Source organism: Lepidochelys kempii, chromosome 10 (genome assembly GCF_965140285.1).
Source record: "Lepidochelys kempii isolate rLepKem1 chromosome 10, rLepKem1.hap1, whole genome shotgun sequence".
Taxonomy (NCBI): Eukaryota; Metazoa; Chordata; order Testudines; family Cheloniidae; genus Lepidochelys; species Lepidochelys kempii.
The window spans coordinates 67,497,270-67,521,755 of record NC_136389.1 but is presented as its reverse complement, the minus strand read 5'-3'; the positions used below and the strand labels follow the sequence as shown (position 1 = coordinate 67,521,755).

Below are 24,486 nucleotides of genomic sequence, written 5' to 3'. Positions count from 1 at the left end.
TTCAAAGCCATAATGTAACAAGTTAGTAGCTCACCCATCTTGTCTCTCAGCCTATCTTTTATTGGAACAACTTCTGTTCAGACTTCACACCTGAAGAAGAGCTCTGTGGTATGTCTACACAGCAACTAGATATTCATGGCTATGGATCAACTCAGGATCACAGGGCTAGGGCTAAGGGGCTGTTTCATTGCTGTGTAGATGTCTGGGATTGGGCTGGAGCCCAGGCTCTAGCAAAGCCTGCAAGGACCTGAGCCCCGCAAGCCTGAGTTTGTCCTCAACTACAAAGAGTGTAAATCACACCGTTCAGGGCTTAATCCAATGATCACTGAAATCAATAGGAGTTCTTGAACTAATTTCAGTTGGGTATTGGGTCAGGCCTTTGAATAGCTTTTAACATTTCCATAATTATGAACCATAATCTCTTTTTATGGATTATCGCAATTTTTTATCATCGTCAGTAAGCAGCAGTTTCCACCAATTATTTTTACAAATTGAAAGTCCTCAAAGAGGAATACAAACTATAATATCCAAAATGTATTGTTTGACTCTATAAAAATGGATCATCAAACCTCAAAGGATAACTACCAGTGAATTTATTAATGGCTTATGAACCATACAAAATATCAGAAGCTATAACTGGATTTAAAAAGTCAAGATACTTCACTTTAAAAAAATTGGTAAGGACTATCCCCTTGAAGGGATATAAGGTTACATTCGCACTGAATGTGCTGTAGGAAAATACACTTAATCAAAAATAGACAAAATTAATTGATCTGGAAATACAGCTTGACTCCTAGAGTAATCAAAATAGAGATAATTGGTGGAAAGACTTTGAAGGAATCTCTACAAAAATAAAGTATTTGAGGGCAGAGAAAACTGGGGGCAATTACCTTATAAAATGGAAAGATGACTGGAAGAGCAAATAGGCTAGACAGCATGTTAAGGAGGTATAAAGGGCTCACAGCTACAGAAACAAGCAAAGTAACTAATGACAATAAGCCAGCTTCTAACACACAAAGATCATTAAGGCCGCCAATTTTGCACCATTTTTTACTTTCCTCCAATTAATGTATATTGTCTTATCCCAGAGAACTCTGTGACAAAACAGGCCTTATAATTAAGCATTGCAACCTGTTGTAGCATTGGATATGTGAGTGAATTTTATCTTAGAGAGTCACTAAAACAAAACCAAGGAGACACATTCAGTCCTCTTCAACTTTGCCCCTCAGAGGAAGGCAAAAACAAAACTGCATTTTCGAATGTATATATACAGACACTTGTAACTAACTGACAAAACTGCGTGCTTTTGTTGGTCTACAATCTGGAACTTCAGCAAATTCATTCATTTGAAACCACTGAATACATAAGAAAATCTGAAACTTAAATTCTATCAATTGCTTGGGAGTTTGGGGTGTGGGGTAGAATGGACACTGAAATCCTTAACGAACATTATATCCACCACAATCTCTCCACCACCCAGAGGACAGTCCCTAACATCTAATCACAACATACCAATCAAATCAACAGACAGACAAAGAGGGTGCCATCATCTCAATTGTGATGACTATGTCAACAAGGCCAACCAACAACTCCTCAAATCCACCTACTATAAAGAACTGAAAGAAGACCCCACGCTACAATTCACACAAGAATTTAAGGATATCATCAAATCCTTCCCCAAACAACTCCAAGAGAAACTCTACAATCTCATCCCCCATGAATCCAGCTCAGGGACCTTCTACATCTTTCCCAAGATACACAAACAAGGGAACCCAGGCAGTCCCATCATATCTGGCCATGGCATTCTTACTGCAGGAATGTCAGGACTCATAGAAGCCATCCTCAAACCACTGACCACACAAAGGGCCAGTTTCCTCCAGAAGACAGCCAATTTCCTTCAAAAACTGTGCAACACTAACAACCTCCCTCAGAACACCTCCTTGCCACCATGGACATCACACCTCCCTATATGCCAACATCCTTCGCCATGATGGCATCGCTGCCTGCCTCAAATATCTACAAGATAAAGGACGCTGCTCAGAAATCCACCCCAAACATCTCCAAACTCATCCATTTCATCCTCACCCATAATAATTTTACATTTAACATCAAACACTTTATCCATCATGGGAACAGCCATGGGTTCTAGGATGGCTCCTCAATAAGCCAGCCTCTTCATGGACCACCTTCAGAGAGAATTTCTGAACAAATGTGCCACAAAATTAGTGATATACCTGAAATACCTCAATGATATTTTCATTTTCTGGACAGGTGACCTAGACTCCCTCATAGATTTCCATCACAACTTCAACCACCACCACCCATCCCTCAAATTCTCTCTGGAGCACTCCCACACCAGCATGAACTTCCTGGACACAATGGAATGCTTCACCAATGGAATGCTACAGACAACTATATACAAGAAACCCAAAGATCATCACACTTACCGCCACAGATCCAGTAATCATACCAGATACACCAAGAAATGTTATTTATAGTCAGCGTGACAAAGTTCCTCCTCTATCTTGGTGGGTCTTGCGCTTACTGGCAGATTTGCTCGCCTTGGAGCTTCACGGCAGCCCTCAGCTTGGCCGTTTTTCTGAACCCACAGTCCAGGTCGACTCCTCCTGTGTCTGACCAGAAGTTGGGAGGATTTGCGGGGAACCCAGGCCCGCCCTATACTCCGAGTTCCAGACCAGGGCCCTGTGGAATACAGCTGTCTAGAGTGCCTCCTGGAACAGCTGTGCGACAGCTACAACTCCCTGGGCTACTTCCCCATGGCCTCCTCCCAACACCTTCTTTATCCTCACTATAGGACCTTCCTCCTGGTGTCCGATAATGCTTGTACACCTCAGTCCTCCAACAGTCCGCGTTCTCACTCTCAGCTCCTAGTGCCTCTTGCTCCCACCTCCTCACACGCACACCACAAACTGAAGTGAGCTCCTTTTTTTAAAACCCAGGTGCCCTGATTAGCCTGCCTTAATTGATTCTAGCAGCTTCTTGATTGGCTGCAGGTGTTCTAATCAGCTTGTCTTAATTGTCTCCAGAAGGTTCCTGATTGTTCTTGAACCTTCCCTGTTACCTTACCCAGGGAAAAGGGACCTACTTAGCCTGGGGCTAATATATCTGCCTTCTATTACGCTCCTGTAGCCATCTGGCCTGACCCTGTCACACCAGGCACTCAGATACTACAGAATATGCTCAGAAGAAAAAATCCAGGATACACACCTCCACCAAAGAAGTAGATCACATCATGGAATGGGCCACCCAAATACCCTGGAAGAAACTGCTTCAATTCAGGAGAAAAAAAAAGCCCACCAACCACATATCCCTACTTATCATCTACCACCCCACACTGGAACCCATACAGGGTATCATTAAATAATTACTACACATATTTGATGGGGACCACCATCCTGAAAGAAATCTTTCCTGAACCTCTTCTTCTGGCCTTCAAACCACTCCCAAACCTTATCATCAGAAGCAAGCTCTCCACAGACCAGGACACACTAACTCAAAGCAGCACCTGATGCTGCAAAAACAACAGATGCAAAACCTACAGACATATCTCCACTGCTATAACAATCAATACTGTCAGTCCGTCTGTCCCCCCGCCACCAAACACACCTCTCAAGATCCATGGCTCCTACACACACCTATCACAACACATGAGTATCTTATCCAGGGCATCAAATGCCCCAACAACTATGGAGTGAGACTGGACAATCACTACACTCTTGAATGAGCTCACACAGAAAAATGATAAAAGACAAAAAGCACTGTATCACCCATAGATGACCACTTTTTCACAAAGCAATCACTCCATATCTGTCGTGATCCTCAAATAAAACCGATTCAAAAGATAAGCCTGGGAATTTACATTCATCACTTTGTTAAGTCCATAGTTTTCATTGTCCAGCAGAGTCACTGATTTTATGGCCCATTACAACTTGTAACACACCCTGCTGCCTATTAACCCTCCATTGTCCTGTGACTACAGTGATGTTAAATTGCCCACTTAATTTTAACCAGCCTCCAGTGACATGTGTGAACCCTTGATGCTTAACATTCTGTCCCATCTTGTATTTAGCTTGGACACTAGTTTCTTTCTCCAGACCTGAGGAAGAGAAACTTGAAAGCTTGTCCCTTCCACCAATAAGAGTTGGTCCATTAGAAGATATTACTTCATCCACCTTGTCTCTCACAAAAGAGAAACAGTCATTTTTACTGGATTTTGATTTTTCAGGCACTCTTAAATGAGCATTATGGATAACAATTTTAATTTCTTCCATGAGGTGCTCATGTTGGGTCAATGCCCCTGAAGTTTTGATAGGCCCAGGCCTTATTTACTGTAATCCCATTTCTGATTCCACAAGAATATGTGTAATTTTCAGTACAGGAAGTAGCTATTAATGGAAATAAATTACTAAGAGCAACCATCTGGACAACTGCTATCGTAAGCAGGGTCTGAATGAGCTCTCCCCTAACATCTAAGTGATGAGATGGGGAAAAGACTTCAGGAGCAGACCGTGTTTGCGTAGACATGCCTGCTCTGCCTAGCACACCAGATGGAGCTGCTTTGTCAAAATGTTCAGTTTTGCCTGGTTTGGGGCTACAAATCACTCTAGTATTTTGAATGCGGGGGTAATGAAATGTTGTTATCCTTATTGTGTGAGTAAAGGGTAGCAGAACTGTGTTTAGTATGCCCTGGTTGAAGGGGTCACCCTAAACTGAACCCCACTTGCTAAGGACGTAGGGATGCCAAATCCCAGTGAAAAAGAGAGTGGGTGGGGACAGGGGTTCCTATCTAGTGCTGTGGATTCTGCCCAAAGAGTCTTAGACACCATTTGAACTGCCCCTCTCCAGCATTTAATATCAGAGCTGATTAGAATCACTTGAGGGTCCTCGTTTCCAGCTGATATTTCCTAGAGTGGGCATCACTGCTGAGCTGGTCTAGGAGCTAAGCTTTCAACCTTATGTAGGGACAGTGCCCATGGAGACTGCACTGGCTGTGAGGTTCCCCACTATCTGCTGAAATCACTGAGAGCTGAAATTGCTAAGAGCTGGGTTAAATGGCAGAACCTCAGCATATGATGTCATGGGAGCAGGAAGCTCCAGTGGCTAGTGAAAGAAGAGAACAGCGACCAGTAAGTGGAGAAATATTGCCTCAGAGGCACCATGGGACTGGTGTTAAATTTTCTCAGATTACTGCGTGGGGTTCAAGCCAGTTCTGTTTTGTAGTGTTAAGAGGAACTCCTCGCTATTGAACCCGGCCCTTGTTGCTGACTCCTGCACCTGGCAGAAGGGTTGCACTATAAACAATCTTTAGAAGAGCAGAACAAATATTTGGAATAAGAAGGCAGTTGTACTCCACAATTCTGACTAGAGAAAGCATCCACTAGAGAAATTCACATTTCACTCTGTGTGTCTTCTGTTGCATTTTCCTCAAAAATTGAGATTTCTGCCAGTTTATTTTTCCCTTGCCTAATTCAATAGCCTGCGTTTCCCAGTGATGGTACTCTGGAATATTGCCAAGGTTATGTTCCCAAGCAACTGCAAGGAGTGGAGTTAGAGTCTAAGTAATCCTGGAACGTCTTTAATTTGATGATAAAATGGAGCACGACCAATTGAGTTCTTAGTCTCCAATATTCCTCTGAACTTCTGGCACTATTTCATTTGAATGACGAATTCATGCTGGATTACAAGGTACTCTTATAAAAGAGGCTACAATACCATTTAATACGAGTGCATTGGGATTAGTGACAGTACAGTGAATATGAAACTAATTTATTTTGATGGTGCATTAAAATTAAGGCTTAAATAACAATACTCCCCTTCCTCCCGCTCAACCAAAAACAGAGAGAAAATAGCCTTCAGATTCCTTTCAGTCAACTTTGTATTGATATTTTTTTTAACTGTAAAGCTGCAAATCAACGTCACTTGTGTTTCTATGCCTGTCTTTCCAACTACATGCCATTAATTTAATAAGAGGGGAAATGAAACACTGAGGAGAGAGGCATCAAGATTCAAGCTAGCATGAATGTAAATTACATAATAAGAGGGGCCAAGTTCCACTGAGTTGCAGCATTGTAAATGATGGTAGATCTTGGCCATTGCATATGTGTGTTGGGGCTGCAGAGAAGGGTGAGGAAAAGGCCAATTTTTTGCTATTATTTTGTTTGGTTTTACTATATTTCATACTTTTTGCACAGCTATCTAGTTTGAATCAGTTAATGGTCTTAGTATTTTGCTTAGAAAATTATACTAAGTGGGAAAATTTAGCTTTTGAAAGATCACAAAATGAGAAGCTAGCAAACTCTGTGCTGAGTAAAGGTTGAGAGTCAGATTCTCTCCGCATTTACAACCCGCTTTTATTGACTTCTGTGGGATTTACTTTGGATTTACACCACTGTAAATGACAGCAAAATTTTACCTGTTTTCTTTTAAAATCTTATCATGACTTTCTTAGGAAGGGATTTCTAGATAGCAAAATGAAATCGCTAGTGCTGAAGAGGATGAAAAGTTATAGGCTTTGATTAATAATTTATTTTCATGTGGTTTCTTTTCCCCTTCCTCCCTCTTTGCTGTGACAGAAGCCAGACTGAGAAGTGTTATATCCTCTTCTGGAGATGGAAAACAATGCGTACTGGCAGCATGCTGTGACTTAGGAGACAGTGAGGCCACCTTCCAAAGTTCTGTTTCTACTTCTACCAACAGGAAAATTAAAGGACAAGTATAGAATTTTGAATGGGAGCAACAACCTGAGACAGATATCCTATATTAGATAGAGTCTGGTTAATCACTACCTGAAAATCCTAGCTCTTAAATTGTCACTTGACAGTAATAGAAGCATTTTAAAATCAGAAATGTTAAAGGAAAGGGCGAAATTCATCCCTGCTGTAATTCTGATTAAATCAGTGAAATGACACCAGCAACAAATTTGGCCCAAAATATTTATATGAAGGTCATACCAACAGTTTTATGCCAACCAGCAATTGCATGCAAAATTTAATGGGGGGAGGGTGGGGAAATATACTGAGTGGTGGATTGTACCTTTCTACACTGATCCAAATCCCATTAAAGTCGGAAGGCAGTATTTCTAACTGAAGGGCACTGGATTTGGAGTAAAGACAAAAGAAATCTAATACTGACTTTGCCACTGACATGCCATATGACCTTGAACAAGTCACTGCACTGCCATGTACCTTAATTTTCCCAGCTGTAAAATGGGAACAATGATACTACCTTCCTTTGTAAAGTACTTTGAAATCTAGGGAAGGAAAAGGCTAGATAAGAACTAAATATTATCATTAAGCATTGCTTATATTAGAGTCATAATATTCTATTTCATTAAGTTTCAACAAAGAGAAGAGGAAAATTTCCCCTTCCGTTTGGCTATAAATCTCTAATACAAGCATGCACACAAAGATCATTGGAATTGCCATTCATAGAAAAAACCCCTAGATTTCATATAAGGTCGTAGCCTCTGTACTTAGTCATACTCTCTTCCTAACTAGACTGATGTCACTACAGTGATGGCTCTTTTGTAGGATTCATTAACCTAGGTACAATATAAAAAATATAGTTTAATTAGTGTAGTACAGAAACAGAACTTATTCTCATCGGAGACTCAAAGCCCTGTTCTTTGGAAAGGAAGCATACAAGGCCAAGTTATTTTTGTGTTTCACTTACACAGCTGTTGATAATTGAGATGCTTTAAGAAATTAAAGTATATATGCTCATACATATGAGTAACGCATATGAGTAACCGATCTTAACTTTAATGGTAAAAACGTGTATGACGATGAGAGAACGGGGCTGTATAGTGTAGAATTCAACATACAATGTGACAGCACTCAACAGTCCACTTTCTAATAGGGCCTGTTAAAAGTGTTATTAAAAATTGTATCTTGTGCCCTTCATCTCCCAATTTTCTAAATGTCAAACCATAAGAGAACTCCAGAAGTGGCTTAATTTCTGTGGTGTGTGTGCATGAGATCCATTTATAATAAGAATGGTACAGAATACAAAGTTCTCCTGTTCTAATATACAAACATGAAAGTGGTATTAATATAAAATTGTTTTAACAACACAATTACAAATCAAGGCAGCAATTTTGTTACAAAGGGAGTGACGAAGGAGACATTCTCTAACTGTCAGGTTTCTTACATGTTTATATGCAAGTTACAGAGGGGCCAGATTCATGGAACGCACAATAAGCAGAAGGAATATATATTTCAACTCATTCTTCACTTTAGTTTTGTTCTTAAATTGCAACTGTGTCATGCCCTTGAACACACAGGGATCTCCCATTTATGTCAACAGGAATGGTGCATATAGAATGAGGCTGTGAGGGGCAGATTCTGATCTTGCTTATACTGTTTCTTTTATTAGTACATATGCATACTCCGAGTCACTGCAGATTTACCCCAGTGTAACTGAAAGCAGAATCTGTCCTTTTGTATTTAAAATATGGCTTCTGGGCTAAATTCTGCATTGGTGTAACTGATAAGAGGATTTGGCTATGTTTAACAAATAAGTAATATTTAAGACAGATTCAAGTAGCATTTAGGTAGTGATGCAAACTAATAAATACAAGGACATTTAAAAGTGACACTGTTATTTGTGCGTAACTCGTCTACTTGTCCTTAGTATTGCAGGTTCTCAAGAGAACATAGTGTAATATATCACACAGTATGTTCTGCAGTGACTCAGACAATAATATGAGTTAACAATGGAGTGTCAGCTTCAGCCTGGAGTTTCATTATGCTTGTGTGACACGCTCCAATAAAGCAAGAAAATTTTAAAAGGATACGTGACTTAAGGAAGACAGTTCCAGATCTGACTTTATTACAAAACAAATTTTCTCTACTGTAATGATTTTCTGAGAATAGTATTTAAATACACACATGCAAACTCTCCAAATTGCAGGCTGCGTCAATACTAGATTCTCAGCTCCCAGACTTGGTGACCCACCTACTGCAAGCCTTAAGAGTTCCATTTCTAGAAATCGTAAATGCATGTTTACATTACTACTGTCGTCTTCTGCTAGTTCATGACCTGGAAGGAGATTGAAATGGTCACAACTGCTGCTCTTGGAGACATGCCCTTATATGTGGGTTTCCTGGCATGGGGATTTAAACATCCTAGCACCCCTAATTGTAGAGAGCAGACAGTTTTTAGAAAATATCTAGTCTAAAAAGACATTTGAAAACTGGAAATAGGCTTGCACAGACATCAAATAATGTAATCATTTGTATTTCTAAAGCCCCTTTCATCTGGGGATCACAATGCATTTTACATGTTTGGGTAAGAAAGCCCCAGGCTGAAAATATTCCAGGACAATAGATATTACTGTCACCAGTTTACAAGTGTAGAAATTGAGAGACAGAGAACTTAAGCAACATGCCCACTATTACAGAGGTAGTAAGTGGCAATGCTGGGAATAGATTCCAGACTGGCTTTCCGTTTGGTGATGAACTACAAGTTCATCCTTCTTTCCTTTTTTTCTTGTCCATCTTGACTGCAGTCCTTTTATTGTGCCCTCGTTGTGAGTGTTATTGATGTTTAAAGTTTTACATGCATTTCCTGCTGTGCAAATGAATGCCTTAAAAATTAGGGAGGCTTCCCCTCATCCCTCACTGTCCTGCCACCATAGACATGCAAATTTGGCAAACATTTTGCTAACATGCTGACTGTGCAGACTAGCTAAACACTTTTATGACAGGTGTAACTAATTCTGCCTTGCTCAGGATCATCCCATAGTATTTCAGTGTCTCAGGGGTTAACGGATTTATCCTCACAACACACCTATGTAGTAGGGAAGTACCATCCCTGTTTTACAGATGTGGAACTGAGACACAGGATGATTACATAATTTGCTCAATGTTACATAGGAAATCTGTCACAGAGCTGGGAACTAAACCCATATCCTTCTTTAACAGGGTACTAAGGCTTGTGAATAGCTCAGATATGAAGCAGTAGATGTGATATCTCGACTTTAGTAAAGCTTTGATACTGTCTCACATGGTCTTCTCATAAACAAATAATGGAAATATAGTCTCGGACAAACCTACTATAAAAGGTGGGTGCACAAATGGTTTGAAAACTGCACACAGAGAGTAGTTATCAATCAGTTCACAGTCAAGCTGGAAGGGCATATTCAAATGGTGTCCCACATGGATCTGTCTTGAGTCTGGTTCTATTCAATATCTCCATAAATAATTTGGATAGTGACATAGAGCGTACACTTATAAAGTTTGTGGATCATACCAAGCTGAGAGAGATTGCAAGCATTTTGGACAACAGGATTAGAACTCAAAATTATCTTGACAAACTGGAGAAATGGTCTAAAATAAATAGGATGAAATTCAATAAGAACAAATGCAAAGTACTACACTTAGGAAGGAATAATTAATTGCACAAATACTAAATGGAAAATGACTGCCTAGGAATGAGTACTACAGACAAGGATCTGGGGGTTATAATGGATCACAAACTAAATGAGAGTCAGCAATGTAATACTGTTGCAAAACAAGCAAATATTATTCTGGGATGTACTAACGTAAGTGTTGTGAGCAGGACATGAGAAATAATTCTTCCACACTACTCACCACTGATAAGCTTCAACTGGAGTATTGTGCCCATTTCTGGGCACCATGCTTCAGGAACAATGTGGACAAATTGGAGAGCAACAAAAATGAATCAAGGTCTAGAAGTTCATGACTTTCAAGGAGTGTTTGAAAAAATTGGGTTTGTAGAGAAGAGAAGTCCGGGGAACAGGAGGAGAAATTATAACAGTCTTCAAGTATTTAAAAGGTTGTTATAAAGGAGAGGGTGATAATTTTTTCTCCTTAACCATTGAGAACAGGACAAGAAGTAATGGGCTCATATTGCAGTAAGGGAGATTTACATCAGACATCAGGAAAATCTTCCTAACTGTAAGGGTAGTTAAAGAGAAACGAGTTACCTAGGGAGGTTGTGGAATCTCTATCCCTGGAGATTTTAAAGAACAGGTTCGACAAAGACCTGTCAGGGAAGGTCTAGCTAATACTTTGTCCTGCCTCCGTGCAGGGGATTGGACTAGATGACCTATTGAGGTCCCTTCCAGTCCTACTTTTCTATAATCTCTGAAGTCCCAGATCAGGGCCTTAGCCACAGCACCCTACTTCCTCCCAGTTCTTTACACTCTTCTACTAAAACAAAATATTTGAAGAAAGAACTTCTCATTTTCCAAGGACCATTTTCTCTAGAAAGAAAAAAATATATTTTTTAAAATATACAGAAGCCTACAGTGTCTCTCTAGAGCCTTTTGCCACTGAAAATCTACACCTATTGCATTATAACTATCAGTCTGCAGCTTACATGAAAATAAACCACCAACCACATAACATCATCTAATATGTGTGGAAGAGGAAGAGGATACTGCAGATATTGTCTGGTTGAATATTTATCTCTATGTACATGGAAAAAAGAGACACTGAAATTTTGACCTTGGCAGCAGTATTTTTTAAATATTCAAAGATGTAATATTCCACCATGCATAATTAAATAATTCCAAACCAAAAACACAAGACAACAGATGGAACAATCAAATTCCTTTCCCCACTCTCCTTTCCTACCCAAACTTCTGATCATTGCTACCCAAAAGAGAACAGCAGACAGCGCTCTGACATCTAGCTACAGGATACAAGGGCTTTCTCTGTAAGTTCCTGATTCATCATACCTAATTCAGATTGGTAGTGGCTGAAATACTCCACCATTTGATGGACTATGTGATAAGACAGGTTTCAGAGTAACAGCCATGTTAGTCTGTATTCGCAAAAAGAAAAGGAGTACTTGTGGCACCTTAGAGACTAACCAATTTATTTGAGCATAAGCTTTCGTGAGCTACAGCTCACTTCATCGGATGCATACTGTGGAAAGTACAGAAGATCTTTTTACACACACAAACCATGAAAAAATGGGTGTTTACCACTACAAAAGGTTTTCTCTCCCCCCATCCCATTCTCCTGCTGGTAATAGCTTATCTAAAGTGATCACTCTCCTTACAATGTGTATGATAATCAAGTTGGGCCATTTCCAGCACAAATCCAGGTTTTCTCCCCACCTTCCCCCACAAACCCACTCTCCAGTTGGTAATAGCTTATCTAAAGTGATCACTCTCCTTACAATGTGTATGATAATCAAGTTGGGCCATTTCCAGCACAAATCCAGGTTTTCTCCCCACCTTCCCCCACAAACCCACTCTCCAGTTGGTAATAGCTTATCTAAAGTGATCACTCTCCTTACAATGTGTGTGATAATCAAGTTGGGCCATTTCCAGCACAAATCCAGGGTTTAACAAGAACGTCTGAGGGTGGCGGGGGTAGGAAAAAACAAGGGGAAATAGGCTTGAATAGAGACTGGGAGTGGCTAAGTCATTATGCAAGGTAACCTAAGTTAATTGTATCCAATTTGCAAATGAATTCCAATTCAACAGTCTCTCGCTGGAGTCTGGTTTTGAAGTTTTTCAAATCGGAACTGTCATGTCCGTAATCGCATGACCAGAGATTGAAGTGTTCTCCGACTGGTTTATGAATGTTATAATTCTTGACATCTGATTTGTGTCCATTTATTCTTTTACATAGAGACTGTCCAGTTTGACCAATGTACATGGCAGAGGGGCATTGCTGGCACATGATGGCATATATCACATTGGTGGATGTGCAGATGAATGAGCCTCTGATAGTGTGGCTGATGTGATATGTGGCTGATATGTGGCTGATCATAGGCCCTGTGATGGTGTCCCCTGAATAGATATGTGGGCACAGTTGGCAATGGGCTTTGTTGCAAGGATAGGTTCCTGGGTTAGTGGTTCTGTTGTGTGGTATGTGGTTGCTGGTGAGTATTTGCTTCAGGTTGGGGGGCTGTCTGTAGGCAAGGACTGGCCTGTCTCCCAAGATTTGTGAGAGTGTTGGATCATTCTTCAGGATAGGTTGTAGATCCTTAATAATGCGTTGGAGGGGTTTTAGTTGGGGGCTGAAGGTGACAGCTAGTGGCATTCTGTTATTTTCTTTGTTAGGCCTGTCCTGTAGTAGGTGACTTCTGGAAACTCTTCTGGCTCTATCAATCTGTTTCTTCACTTCCGCAGGTGGGTATTGTAGTTGTAAGAATGCTTGATAGAGATCTTGTAGGTGTTTGTCTCTGTCTGAGGGGTTGGAGCAAATGCGGTTGTATCGCAGAGCTTGGCTGTAGACAATGGATCGTGTGGTGTGGTCAGGGTGAAAGCTGGAGGAATGTAGGTAGAAATAGCGGTCAGTAGGCTTCCGGTATAGGGTGGTGTTTATGTGACCATAAAATGGACACAAATCAGATGTCAAGAATTATAACATTATAACATTCATAAACCAGTCGGAGAACACTTCAATCTCTCTGGTCACGCGATTACAGACATGAAAGTTGCGATATTACAACAGAAAAACTTCAAAACCACACTCCAGCGAGAGACTGTTGAATTGGAATTCATTTGCAAATTGGATACAATTAACTTAGGCTTGAATAGAGACTGGGAGTGGCTAAGTCATTATGCAAGGTAACCTATTTCCCCTTGTTTTTTCCTACCCCCCCCCCCAAACGTTCTTGTTAAACCCTGGATTTGTGCTGGAAATGGCCCACCTTGATTATCATACACATTGTAAGGAGAGTGATCACTTTAGATAAGCTATTACCAACAGGAGAGTGGGTTTGTGCTGGGGGTAGGGAGAAAACCCAGATTTGTGCTGGAAATGGCCCAATTTGATTATCGTACACATTGTAAGGAGAGTGATCACTTTAGATAAGCTATTACCAACAGGAGAGTGGGTTTGTGCTGGGGGTAGGGAGAAAACCCAGATTTGTGCTGGAAATGGCCCAATTTGATTATCGTACACATTGTAAGGAGAGTGATCACTTTAGATAAGCTATTACCAGCAGGAGAGTGGGGTATGGGGGGAAAGAAAACCTTTTGTAGTGGTAAACATCCAATTTTTCATGGTTTGTGTGTATAAAAAGATCTTCCGTACTTTCCACAGTATGCATCCGATGAAGTGAGCTGTAGCTCACGAAAGCTTATGCTCAAATAAATTGGTTAGTCTCTAAGGTGCCACAAGTACTCCTTTTCTTTATTTGATAAGGAGTTGGTGGTCCCTTGGCACAATTATAAGTGTTGTTCAGTCAAAGCGAGTTTCTCTCTCAATAGTGAGAGAGACTTAGGGTTTCTTTCACATATATTATTTGCCTCTTTTTGGTTTATCCAGGTACTACATTCTCTGCTTCTGTTAATATTTATAAACTCTTATTAGGAGATACAAGATGTGGGAGGTAATATCTTTTACTGAACCAACTTCTGTTGGAGAAAGAGACAAGCTTTTTAGCTTACAGAGAGATCTTCTTTGGGTCTGGGAAATACATTCAGAGTGTCACAGCTAAATATAAGGTGGACATTGGGTAATTCACAGGAAAGTTTTATTTACTTAAGACATTATGTATGCAGTGTTGTAGCCGTGTTGGTCCCAGGATATTAGATACAAGGTGGGTGAGATATCTGTTATTTTAGTCCTTTTGCTTAGCATCACTTAACCTATGTTATGCAGTTCAGGGTATAATCCAGACCAGTAAGGAGTTGAATCCCCACCTACCCTGTAACCCTGAGTGTTCCAAATGCTTTGCTACTGTAACTCTCTGCCTGGGACATTCACAGGTAGCATCAAGCATGCAAGTCACACCCTAAGTGTCTGTGTATAACTGCAGCAACTCTGACCCCAGAAGCCTGCCAGAAGCACATAAGTCACACTCCCTGGTCTCTAACAGTCTTAGTTACTTCTTGCAGGCTGACCCCAACACACTCCCAGTCCCAAATTTTCCCCAAAATGGTGTGCTCTGTAGTGTCCAGCCCTCTCCTAGACACTACAGAGAAATCAGAAGATTTGTTGGTTCCTCTAAAGCAGGGGTGGGCAAACTACAGCTCAGGGGCCACATCCAGCCCTCCAGACGTTTTAATCTGACCCTTGAGCTCCTTCTGGGGAGTGGGTCCGGGGCCTGACCCACTCCAGCCAGGGAGCTGGGTCAAAGGTTTGCCCCACTCCGTACAGCTCCCGGAAGCAGCAGCATGTCCCGCCTCCAGCTCCTTTGTGTAGGGGCAGCCAGGGGGCTCTGCACACTGTTCCCGCCCCAAGCGCTGCCCCCGCAGCTCCCATTGTCCAGGGAACCATGGCCAATGGGAGCTGAAGGGGCGGCACCTGCAGACAGGGCAGGGTGCAGAGCCGCCTGGCCACACCTCCGCATAGGAGCCGGAGAGGGACATGCCACTGCTTCAGGGAGCTGCTTACAGTAAGTGCCACCCAGAGCCTGCACCCCTTACCCAGCTCTGATCCCCCTCCCACCCTCTGAACCCCTCAGTCCCAGCCCAGAGCACCCTCCTGCACCCCCAACCCCTCATCCCCAGCCCCACCCCAGAGCCCACACCCTCAGCTGGAGCTCTCACACACCCCCACACCCCAACCCCCTGCCCCAGTCCAGAGCCCCCTCCTGAACCCTGAACTCCTCATTTCTGGCCCCGCCCCAGAGCCCTCACCCCCAGCCGGAGCCTGCACCCCAACCCCCAATTTCGTGAGCATTAATGGCCCGCCATACAATTTCCATACCCAGCAGGCCAAAAAGTTTGCCCACCGTGCTCTGAAGACACACAAGCACATTACAGGTTATTAACTTAACTGGGGTAAATACACCCTTCCATTTCAATACAGCACTGAGTTAGTTTATAGTAAAAATAAAACAAATTGATTAATATCAGGACATTGACAACCTATGTCAGCCCTGATTTAAATAAAGGTATAACAAGTGGGGGTGTTACATGCAGGCTAATGTCATCCACCTTTGAGATATGTACATTAAAGAAAGAGGAAAAGAAAGACATACAGAGACACATTCTTCCGTAAGGAAGTAACTAAGCTCTTGATTCTGATCATACTTACATTAGAGTTACTCCTGATTTAGTCCACTTAAATCAGTGTAATTAGAACAATGTCAAAGAGATCAGCCTCTGGCCTGAAAGTAGGCATTGGCGACAGCAAACCGTACAATCAATACAAGGAGGCCTTCAAAAATATTTGCTACAGATCCATTACCTAGAGAGACGTTTGTGTCATTAAGGGCATATAAAGAGACAAGATCACAGGATAAAATTTCCTTTGACATTGTTAGATGAATCATCATTAGTCTTTGGGCATCAATCATTAACATCTACTACTGCTATCTTTCAGAAGCCAATGCAAGGAATATCCTTGATAACTATTTAAGCAGAGTTGTTTGAGTAGGCTGTAAATACAGAAGATGTTGTTGCATAAGGACTCCTGCACTAACCACAGGTTTTATAATCATAGTATATTTTTTAAAAAGCCAAAAATGTATTGAGAGTTCAATTGAAAGCTCCCTGACTCAGACACCAAGGCATTAATTCTCAAAGGAGAATAAGGGCATGAGGCACTCAACTCCCACTGAGTGGTGCCCAGCCCCTTTGAAAATACCAGCTCGTGTCTCCTTATATTCAGCTGCTGGGCCTTACACAGTTTTGGAGCTCAATAAATAATAATAGCTCCTAAGTTTAAGGTACATGATGCACCATCTCTGTTTATAGCTTTATTAAAAACAGAAACCTCTCTCTAAAAAACATTCCTAGCTTAACCTGAAAATGAAATACAACCACAATTTAGGTTACCACACACCTGTAACTGTGATATGAAAGGATTACAAAAGCAGTACAAAAAAGTAAGACAAACTTACTGTGGCAAAATGTTTTTGAGTTAAAAAACAGGAAACAGAAGCTACAACTGTGGTAGACAAGCTATTGATCAAAAGGAAAGTTCTCTGTAGGTTGCTTTTTTTTTTTTAATTTCAATTTGGAAATATATCAATAAACAGGAGAAAACCTGTGTTGTAAATGAGGCCCATAATAGAATTAATCAGCTCTCAGAAATGTCCTGCCCTCAGAGCCAATGATAGACCAATGAGAGTTATTTTGATGTTCCAGTGCTTCTATCTTGTGCATCATTGGTTAAGTGTCTTATCAGTCAGAGGAGGTACATGGGAATGAGAATGCTCCTGGCTCCAGTTTGCTTGCATTGTCTGTATTTAAATTCAGCCTAAATAAGATACATAATAAAGTGGTTGTTGCCTTTCTAGTTTTATTCAAGATTCTCAACTCTTTCACTACCACCCCCAAAAAGCTATTATGTATTTAAGGCCAAATTCTAACTTTACTTACACCATCTGAAACCAGAATGAAGTCAATGGGCTTGCACAGGATATAAGGTGGGGCAGAATTTGCCCCTAGAAGCTGAAATAGGCAAAAGTACAATTGATATAGCAATGAAGAGCTGAGTTCATGTAGTAAATAAAAGACAGACATCTCATGGCTTTCTATCACTAACCATCAAAAATTACTACCAAATAGTGGGCTGATGAAATGAGGGTCATTGTGGACTTGTACTTCTAAAGGTGGGGGGGAATTCAAATAGGGCAAAACTTCAGGAAACAAACATTTATCATGAACTAAAAAATACAGTTACAAATCCACAGGCAAGAGAATCTTTTAGTACCCTGACCAAAGAAGTAAGACCATGTCATCAACTTTCTGTGAACTCCTTTAAAGCAGTAAAAACTGGCCACTTTTATTTAGGACCTTTAAAACAAAACAAAAACAAAATTTATTTGCTCACAAGTTTTGACAAACTACATTAACATTTTAAAGTCATATCCATGTTATTTAAATAGTCAATTCAAATGTTTGTGGTTTATAAGACATTTTGTAATTATGTTTTTTCCTGAAATTCAGAACTTGTAAGTAAAATTAACGGACAAGAAGCTTGTAGAAAGGTAATGTAAAAACTGCAACACAGAAAGAAAATGAAAAAGCACTCTCTTTTTATAGAATGTTCTGAAGTCTTCTCTGGTCCCAAGAGCAGCAAGCAGTTCAATGACAAATTTTGTAAGTTATATTTACAATAAATGGAGACATATACTCATGAAATTCCAGGTTCAAGAGACTGGAACAGAGAGCTTTGGGTTATGCCAGCCGAACAGAATATCCCACCTGTTGTAACAGGATAAGAATCTCTTGTAACATGAAATGCCAAGATCTCTGTATTTTCAACATTATTAATGCATTTGGTAAGTGTAGACTCTGATCTCACTTGCTTCTTTCTTTAGATTTCTTGTCTTCAAGTTCTGTCAGTCTTTAAATGTTCTCATTTCTTTATCACATGCCTGGCATGATCCTCATTCCCTTTAGTATTTCCTCACCCTCCTCTGGGAAATTTGCCTGTTTCTGTCATCTGCCCCCATCCTTCTTTGGGAACACTAAGGCAAAGAATTAATTTCATTTTTCCCCCCAAGCAAAGCCTTCCTACCTCTTCTGTCAACAGTTATCCTTGACATCTCTTATTCATTCCATATACAGAGAGATACTTATGCCTCCTTCAATGATCTCTTATTCTTTATGCACTTACAAATAAAAAGCCCTTATGAGCAATATTCCGTTCATGCTCCACATTTGCTTGTCTTGTAATTATTATAAGTACACTCTCTAAATTTAATTCTATCATAATATTTTCATTTGGCATAACCTCTTTATTGCCCTGGCTTATTTTTTGCTCTCCTTGTTTGTCTGCTACAAATTAGTTTAAAGTATATGAGTATATGCATGGGGAGGATGGATTGGTGAGGGTTAGTCATATTAGTTAGACAGCATATCAATTTTGATGATACATAAACTCCTAATTTCTCTTGCGTGTTTTCCATCTACTACTTTACCCTGTTCCATGTCACCCAATACTAGCTGCTGAATTCTTCCAGAATTTGTTCTAAAACGACTGCCTTGGATTTTGTTCAGCATTTTCGAGAACACGATGCAATATGCCTTCCTCGCTCCCAGCCCACCTTGGAATTTCAGCTATACTATTGCTTTTACTTAAGAATCACAGGTGTCTTGAGTCACTTTACTTCATACTATGGATTCAATCCTGCACCACAGAAAGAAGTGGGAGCTTTGTCTTGACCACAATAGGAGTAACATCAGGCTCTGGGTCATGATGTGCTTTTTAAAATGTCCTAGTTATATGCCGTACTAAATATTGGAAGCAGTGCAGTATCACATCTCACTACATTTCTATTATCTTGTTCCAGACATACACCACTTTGGTTTCTGTTAGCTCATTATCTCCAAGAGGATTGGGTAGATTGCAACACACTGTCACTGGCAATTTCTACACTGTATGTTGCTTTTGTTGTGGGTTACATCTCTAACTTCCTCAGCTATGGGGCTTTTGTTGTCTGTATTATGAAGGCACCACACTTAAGGTTGTACCATTTATCATCATAAGAGATCTTACACTCAAGGTGCACAACAAGCCTGAACTATCTTAAAGTTACCCCCTAAATATCTTTATCTAGGGGTCTCCACATTTTGTCATGGGCATGATGAGAGTTGAGCAGAGCATGTAGATTCGTAACACTGTTTCATCCAAACATTAGTCAGATGCCTTGAAAAGACATTATTGCAAGGAAAGACAAGAACATGACTCCCTTCCAAACATTTTTGATGTGTGTGCATTGTTCACAAACCATCAGATACTAGAAATAAAGACAACAAAACACAACAAAATGAAATCAATCAATCAAATCAGGCAGTGAACCTTCATTTTCCCCATTCACAGCAAGAACAAGCTGAGCCTAACTAGACTCAACAGGTTACAGCTGATTTCAGTGCTGCCATTATCATTAATAATAGCAAACCGAATTACATAGCTCTTGGGGCTTAGAACAAACAAACAAACAAACAAACAATCTAACCTACACAGGTGTCTGGTGCTCAGCATCTTCACTGGACAGATTTCTATACACTTCAGCTATAGAGAATGGCTCCTGAAACTATCAGCAAAAATACATTCTTTTCATGTCAGCTCATGATACACTGCAATCAATTCACCTGCTACCAAAGGGGGTTTCATATCCTGGAGAAAATCAGCAAAAGTATGTAAGAGAGTCACATGACATAAAGGTGGTAGAAAATAGGAGGGGAAATGATCACGGTAAAAGATGAACCATGGGGAGAGGAAGAGGAGAAGTGGCAATTCCTTGGAAGCTGAGAGTGGTAAAGTCCCCTAGAAATGGATGATAGAATATGACACCTAGAAATGGGAGAAACTCCTTGGAAGGGGATAACCCCTGTAAGACAAGAGGGTGACATCCCAGAATGGAAGAGTAAATCCAGGAGAACAACAGGATAGTCCCCCAGAGGGACTAGTAAAGGGGCCATTTGTGGAGGGACATGATGTAACTAATAGTTTGGATAAGAGAGACCTGTATACAGCACCTAGCACATCCTTGATTGGGGCAGTGCCACAAAACAATTAATTAACATTAATAATAGCATGGGGGGGGGAGTAATGTCCTGGGTGAGGGGTGTAATCCAACCTCAGGAAGGGCAGATTCAAGGGGGATCATCCTTCCGGGTGAATAAAGGGATAAATTCCAGGGTACAAGGGGGCGATGAGAGTAGTTTGACAACTCTCTCCCTGGAAGGGGAGGGATTGGAGGTAACCCCCCGGGTGAGTGGGTAACCACCCCCAGCAGGGGAGGGTTAAAGTGTAACCCTGTATGGGAGGGGGTAATCCTGCTACCTGGACAGAGAAGGTGAAGGGAAACCCCTGCGTGAGAGGGGGTAATTCCCCGCAGAGGGCGCGCAGGGGTTACCCTTGCATGCCAGTCAGCTGGGGCACGCCCCGGGGACCGCTGCTCTGACCTGGCTGGCTTTGTGGAACTGCTTCTTCAGTCCCGCCACCGACATCCTGTCCCCGCGGCGCCCGCTGCTCTGGGCTCAGCAGCCGCTCCCAGGAGCCTGCACCGCAGCCAACAACAGGCGGCTCCTAGCGCTGCCCAGGCCGAGCGCCCGGCCCGGCCCGTCCCTTCGCGGCTGTTCGTGCCAGCCCGGCCGCTGGCTCTGTCACGGGCACCCCCCGCGCTGGAACCCCGCGCGCGGCTGGAAACATCGCCTTCCAGACGGGCTCCACAGCTGCCAGCCCATTGGCCCCCGGCGCAGTCTATGCAAATGAGAGAGCCGCTGCTGTCTGCCGATTGGGGAATCCGATGACGCCCACGCTCCAGTGTTGCATGGAGACGGTAGAAGGAGGGAGCGAAGAGCTTCCAGCACCTCGGGGAGGGAGGGAGCGTTGAGTAGGCCGGAGAGGTCCCTGCCAGGCTGCTACCAGCCCGAGAACACACACACAGGAACGTCTGAATGCAGGCTGGGGCATCATTCCCACGCTGCACACTTCTCCAAGCACCCGGAGGCCTGGCCGCCTATCCCTTTATCCATCTGGCTGGCTGCCCAGCTCCCTAATCAGTTTCCCTGTCAATCTCTCAGCCACTCTGTCTCATCTTTCTCTTTCTTTATCTCGCCTCATCTCTAACCAGTAACTCTGTCCAGTCAATCCCATGCACCTTTCCCACATCTCTATTATTGTTATTTATTGTAGCACCCGGGAGTCCTCATCATGGACCAGGACCCCAGGGTGCTAGGCGCTGTACAAACAGAACAAAAAGACAGTTCCTTGCCCAAAGCATTTAAAATCTAAGTGTAAGACAAGAGACTGCAGCTGGGGAGAGAGAAAAACAGTTGGGGGATTGCAAGGAAACAATGAAACACTAATGGTGACCATGATAGGCTGTGGACTTAATACACCAGCAGCCTATATTTCTTCTCATCTTTTTCTAATTTTTCCTCTCTTTCTATTTTCTTCATTTACCCATCCCAGACACCCCCCCCCCCAAGACCTGCTTACCTATCTATCTATGCTACACCTATGTCATTCATATAGTGCATTTCACTGTTGCGTTTGGCACAGGATTTTGATTGCTACAAAAAACTTGGAAGATGTAAATACAGTAAAGAAGAGGCAAGGCATTGCCAGAGTGATTTGGAACTGATTTGGTTAATAATAATGATCAAGGGATGGGGCAGCAGCAAGACCACGCACCTGAACTCAGCCAAATTTCAAATTCCGAAGTCATGGATCCAAATTTTGCAAATAGGGCTATCTGTATTCAGGCAAAAACAAAATTTCTGATCCAAATTTGGTGTAGTCAAAATTCACCTCCTTTAATAGTAAGAGAAATGATTAGTAACACTAATAGTAATAATACTATTCTTTAATTGAGCAGTGCCCGTGGCAAAGGAATAACGTGGTGGGGCTTGACTCAGGATTCTTGAATGCTTGGGATGGGCAGTGCCGACTATAGTACTGTCCCTCTAAAGCCTTCAAAAAATGATGAGTCAGGTCCCCCCCCCCCAAGTCATGAGACTGTCTTAAAAGACATAAGATTTAAATATTTTTTCAGAGGGAGGAGATAATTTGCCTTGACATGTTTGAACCTTTGCGGGAAGCCACTCACCCCCAAAGTGTGTGTATTTCAAGGTCAAAGTTCAATCTGAAACATGCATAAAAAGATGTCAAATGAAGGGATCTAGTTGTCTGCTGAATGGGACTCTTCTCTTAGCCATTAGAATGGGGCAGTTGCCATTCTACCCTCTCCAGGCTCCTCCCTTATCTTGATCCCGTCTCCTTCACCTCCGTTTTCCTCCTTAGCTCACCCATTCACTTTCCCTACTCTCCTCTAGTCAGGCCCCTGTCCCCAGCTCAGCCCTTATAATTACTGCCCTCACATTTTTTTTCTACCAACCTTTATTCCGTCCCCGCTTCTCCTAATTTTAACTTTTTATTAAAACAAAGTTACAATAAAATGTTAATATACTACACTATGTTACATATTAGGGACCAGGTTAATATTTAAAGAACCGGGCTAAAGATATTGGCTTGTTGCCTGGGGAGCCCTCCTCCTCTGAGTATGCTAAAACTGTAAATACCTGTCCTCTTTTTCTCCTGATCTTCAGTCTCCCTCTTGCACCCCACGTTCCCCTTCATTCCACTCCATCTCTCTGCTCCTATTCAGACTCTCTCTCAAATCCCACATTCTTCTCCCTTGCCCCTGTTGAGCAGGAGATCCCCTGCTGAAGAAGTCATGAACACTAATTCTTGGCATAAGTGGGGAGCTTGTTTGTTTCTCTGGGTATTTTTTTTTAAGTTTGTTTAAAGTTTACAGTGTGGTCTGTTGAGGACTGCGTGTTTGGAAGTAGGAGCCCAGGGGCTAGCTGAGTGGGTGCTAGTGAGGTTCTAGACTCCTCTGCTTTGATCTTCACCTCTGATGACATTTGCCCCAACATTCTTCATCCTCACCCTCTCCACCCTCTCCTCCTGAGGGAATTCTGTGCCAAAAAAATAAAAATTCTACGCACAGTGTTTTAAAATTCTGCAAATATTATTTGTCAAAGAAATGTGGACACTCCAGAATGGCAGTAGGGAGCACAGGCCACTGGCCGCATGGAGGTGGGAGATCACCCTGCAGCCCTCTCCACGCGGACTTGGCATTGAGGCTGCACCTGACCCTAACACAGCGCAAGGACCAGGCCTGTCCCAGAAACACTCCAGGACCTTCCCCTCTACACCAGGCGTGGGGCAAGCAGGTTCAGCCCAGCAGAATCAAAGTGTGGAGGGACTTACTATGGAGGGATCCAGGTGTGGAGTGAGAGGGTTCTGTGTCGGGCAATCTCTGCGTGGACAGCTCAGTAGGGCGTGCGGGTACAGGGGGATCTGTATGCACAGAGGCTTGTTAGGGAATTGCGAGGGCAATGGGACTCTGCAGAGGGGTCCAAGTGAAGGTGGCTGGGGCTCGGCAGGTGGGTCTGGTTGCTAGGGGGGAGTGGGGCTTGTGCTCAGTGGGGGGCTCTGGGTATGGGGGGATCCAGATGCACAGGTGGCGGGCAGGGGGAGTAGTTCCCCTCACAGTGATCCTTCCCTCCACAGCTGAGGAGCAATGGGACAGGAAGGGGGAGAGGGTGCAGAGCTTCCTCCAGCTGGCCAGGGGAGGTCTGACCTGACCCCAGCTGCTCCTTGAAGGGAGAGAGGAAGTCCCGTCTTCCCCCACCCTCAGCCCAGCCAGAACTAGCAGGTAGGCCCAGCACAGGACAGGACATCCTAAGCCCTGCTCCCCGCTGTGATTTACCTCTCCACCTGCTGCTCTGGGTGCCTGAAATGATGTGCCTGCTCTGCTGGGGAGGGGTGCGTGACCACTCTTGCGACTTCCCTTTGCTTCCTTGTCAGAAGTAATTTTTCTGTGGGGAAGCAAAGAAATCTGCAGGGGATATGAATTCTGTGCATGCACAGGGAGTAACACTCCTTGTGCCAACTTTCCTAACCTGAAATCCATCCCCCACTCTTACTATATTCCCTTCTCTTGTTGTCCTGGTCCATTCACAATCTCTTCATATGTTGCTCTCTCTCCAGCTCCTGGCTCTCAGAGAACTAGATTGCGCCATTTGACACGGCCTCTGCAGCTGCCCCCTCTCTTATGGAA

At 42.5% G+C, this 24,486-nt stretch overlaps 1 protein-coding gene across 2 annotated transcripts in view; it reads right to left on the bottom strand.

The window, feature by feature from the left end:
- SH3GL3 (SH3 domain containing GRB2 like 3, endophilin A3) overlaps positions 1-21,135 on the bottom strand; it is a 73,785-nt gene extending 52,650 nt beyond the window's left edge. For both annotated transcript variants that reach the window (XM_073304065.2, XM_073304064.2), the window contains exon 1: positions 20,819-21,135. Coding sequence is in view for 1 of the 2 variants with exons in the window: in XM_073304064.2 (XP_073160165.1) it covers positions 20,819-20,863 (45 nt within the window). In the remaining variant the exon portion in view is untranslated. The remainder of the gene's footprint in view (positions 1-20,818) is intronic.
- Positions 21,136-24,486: the final 3,351 nt, after the last annotated feature.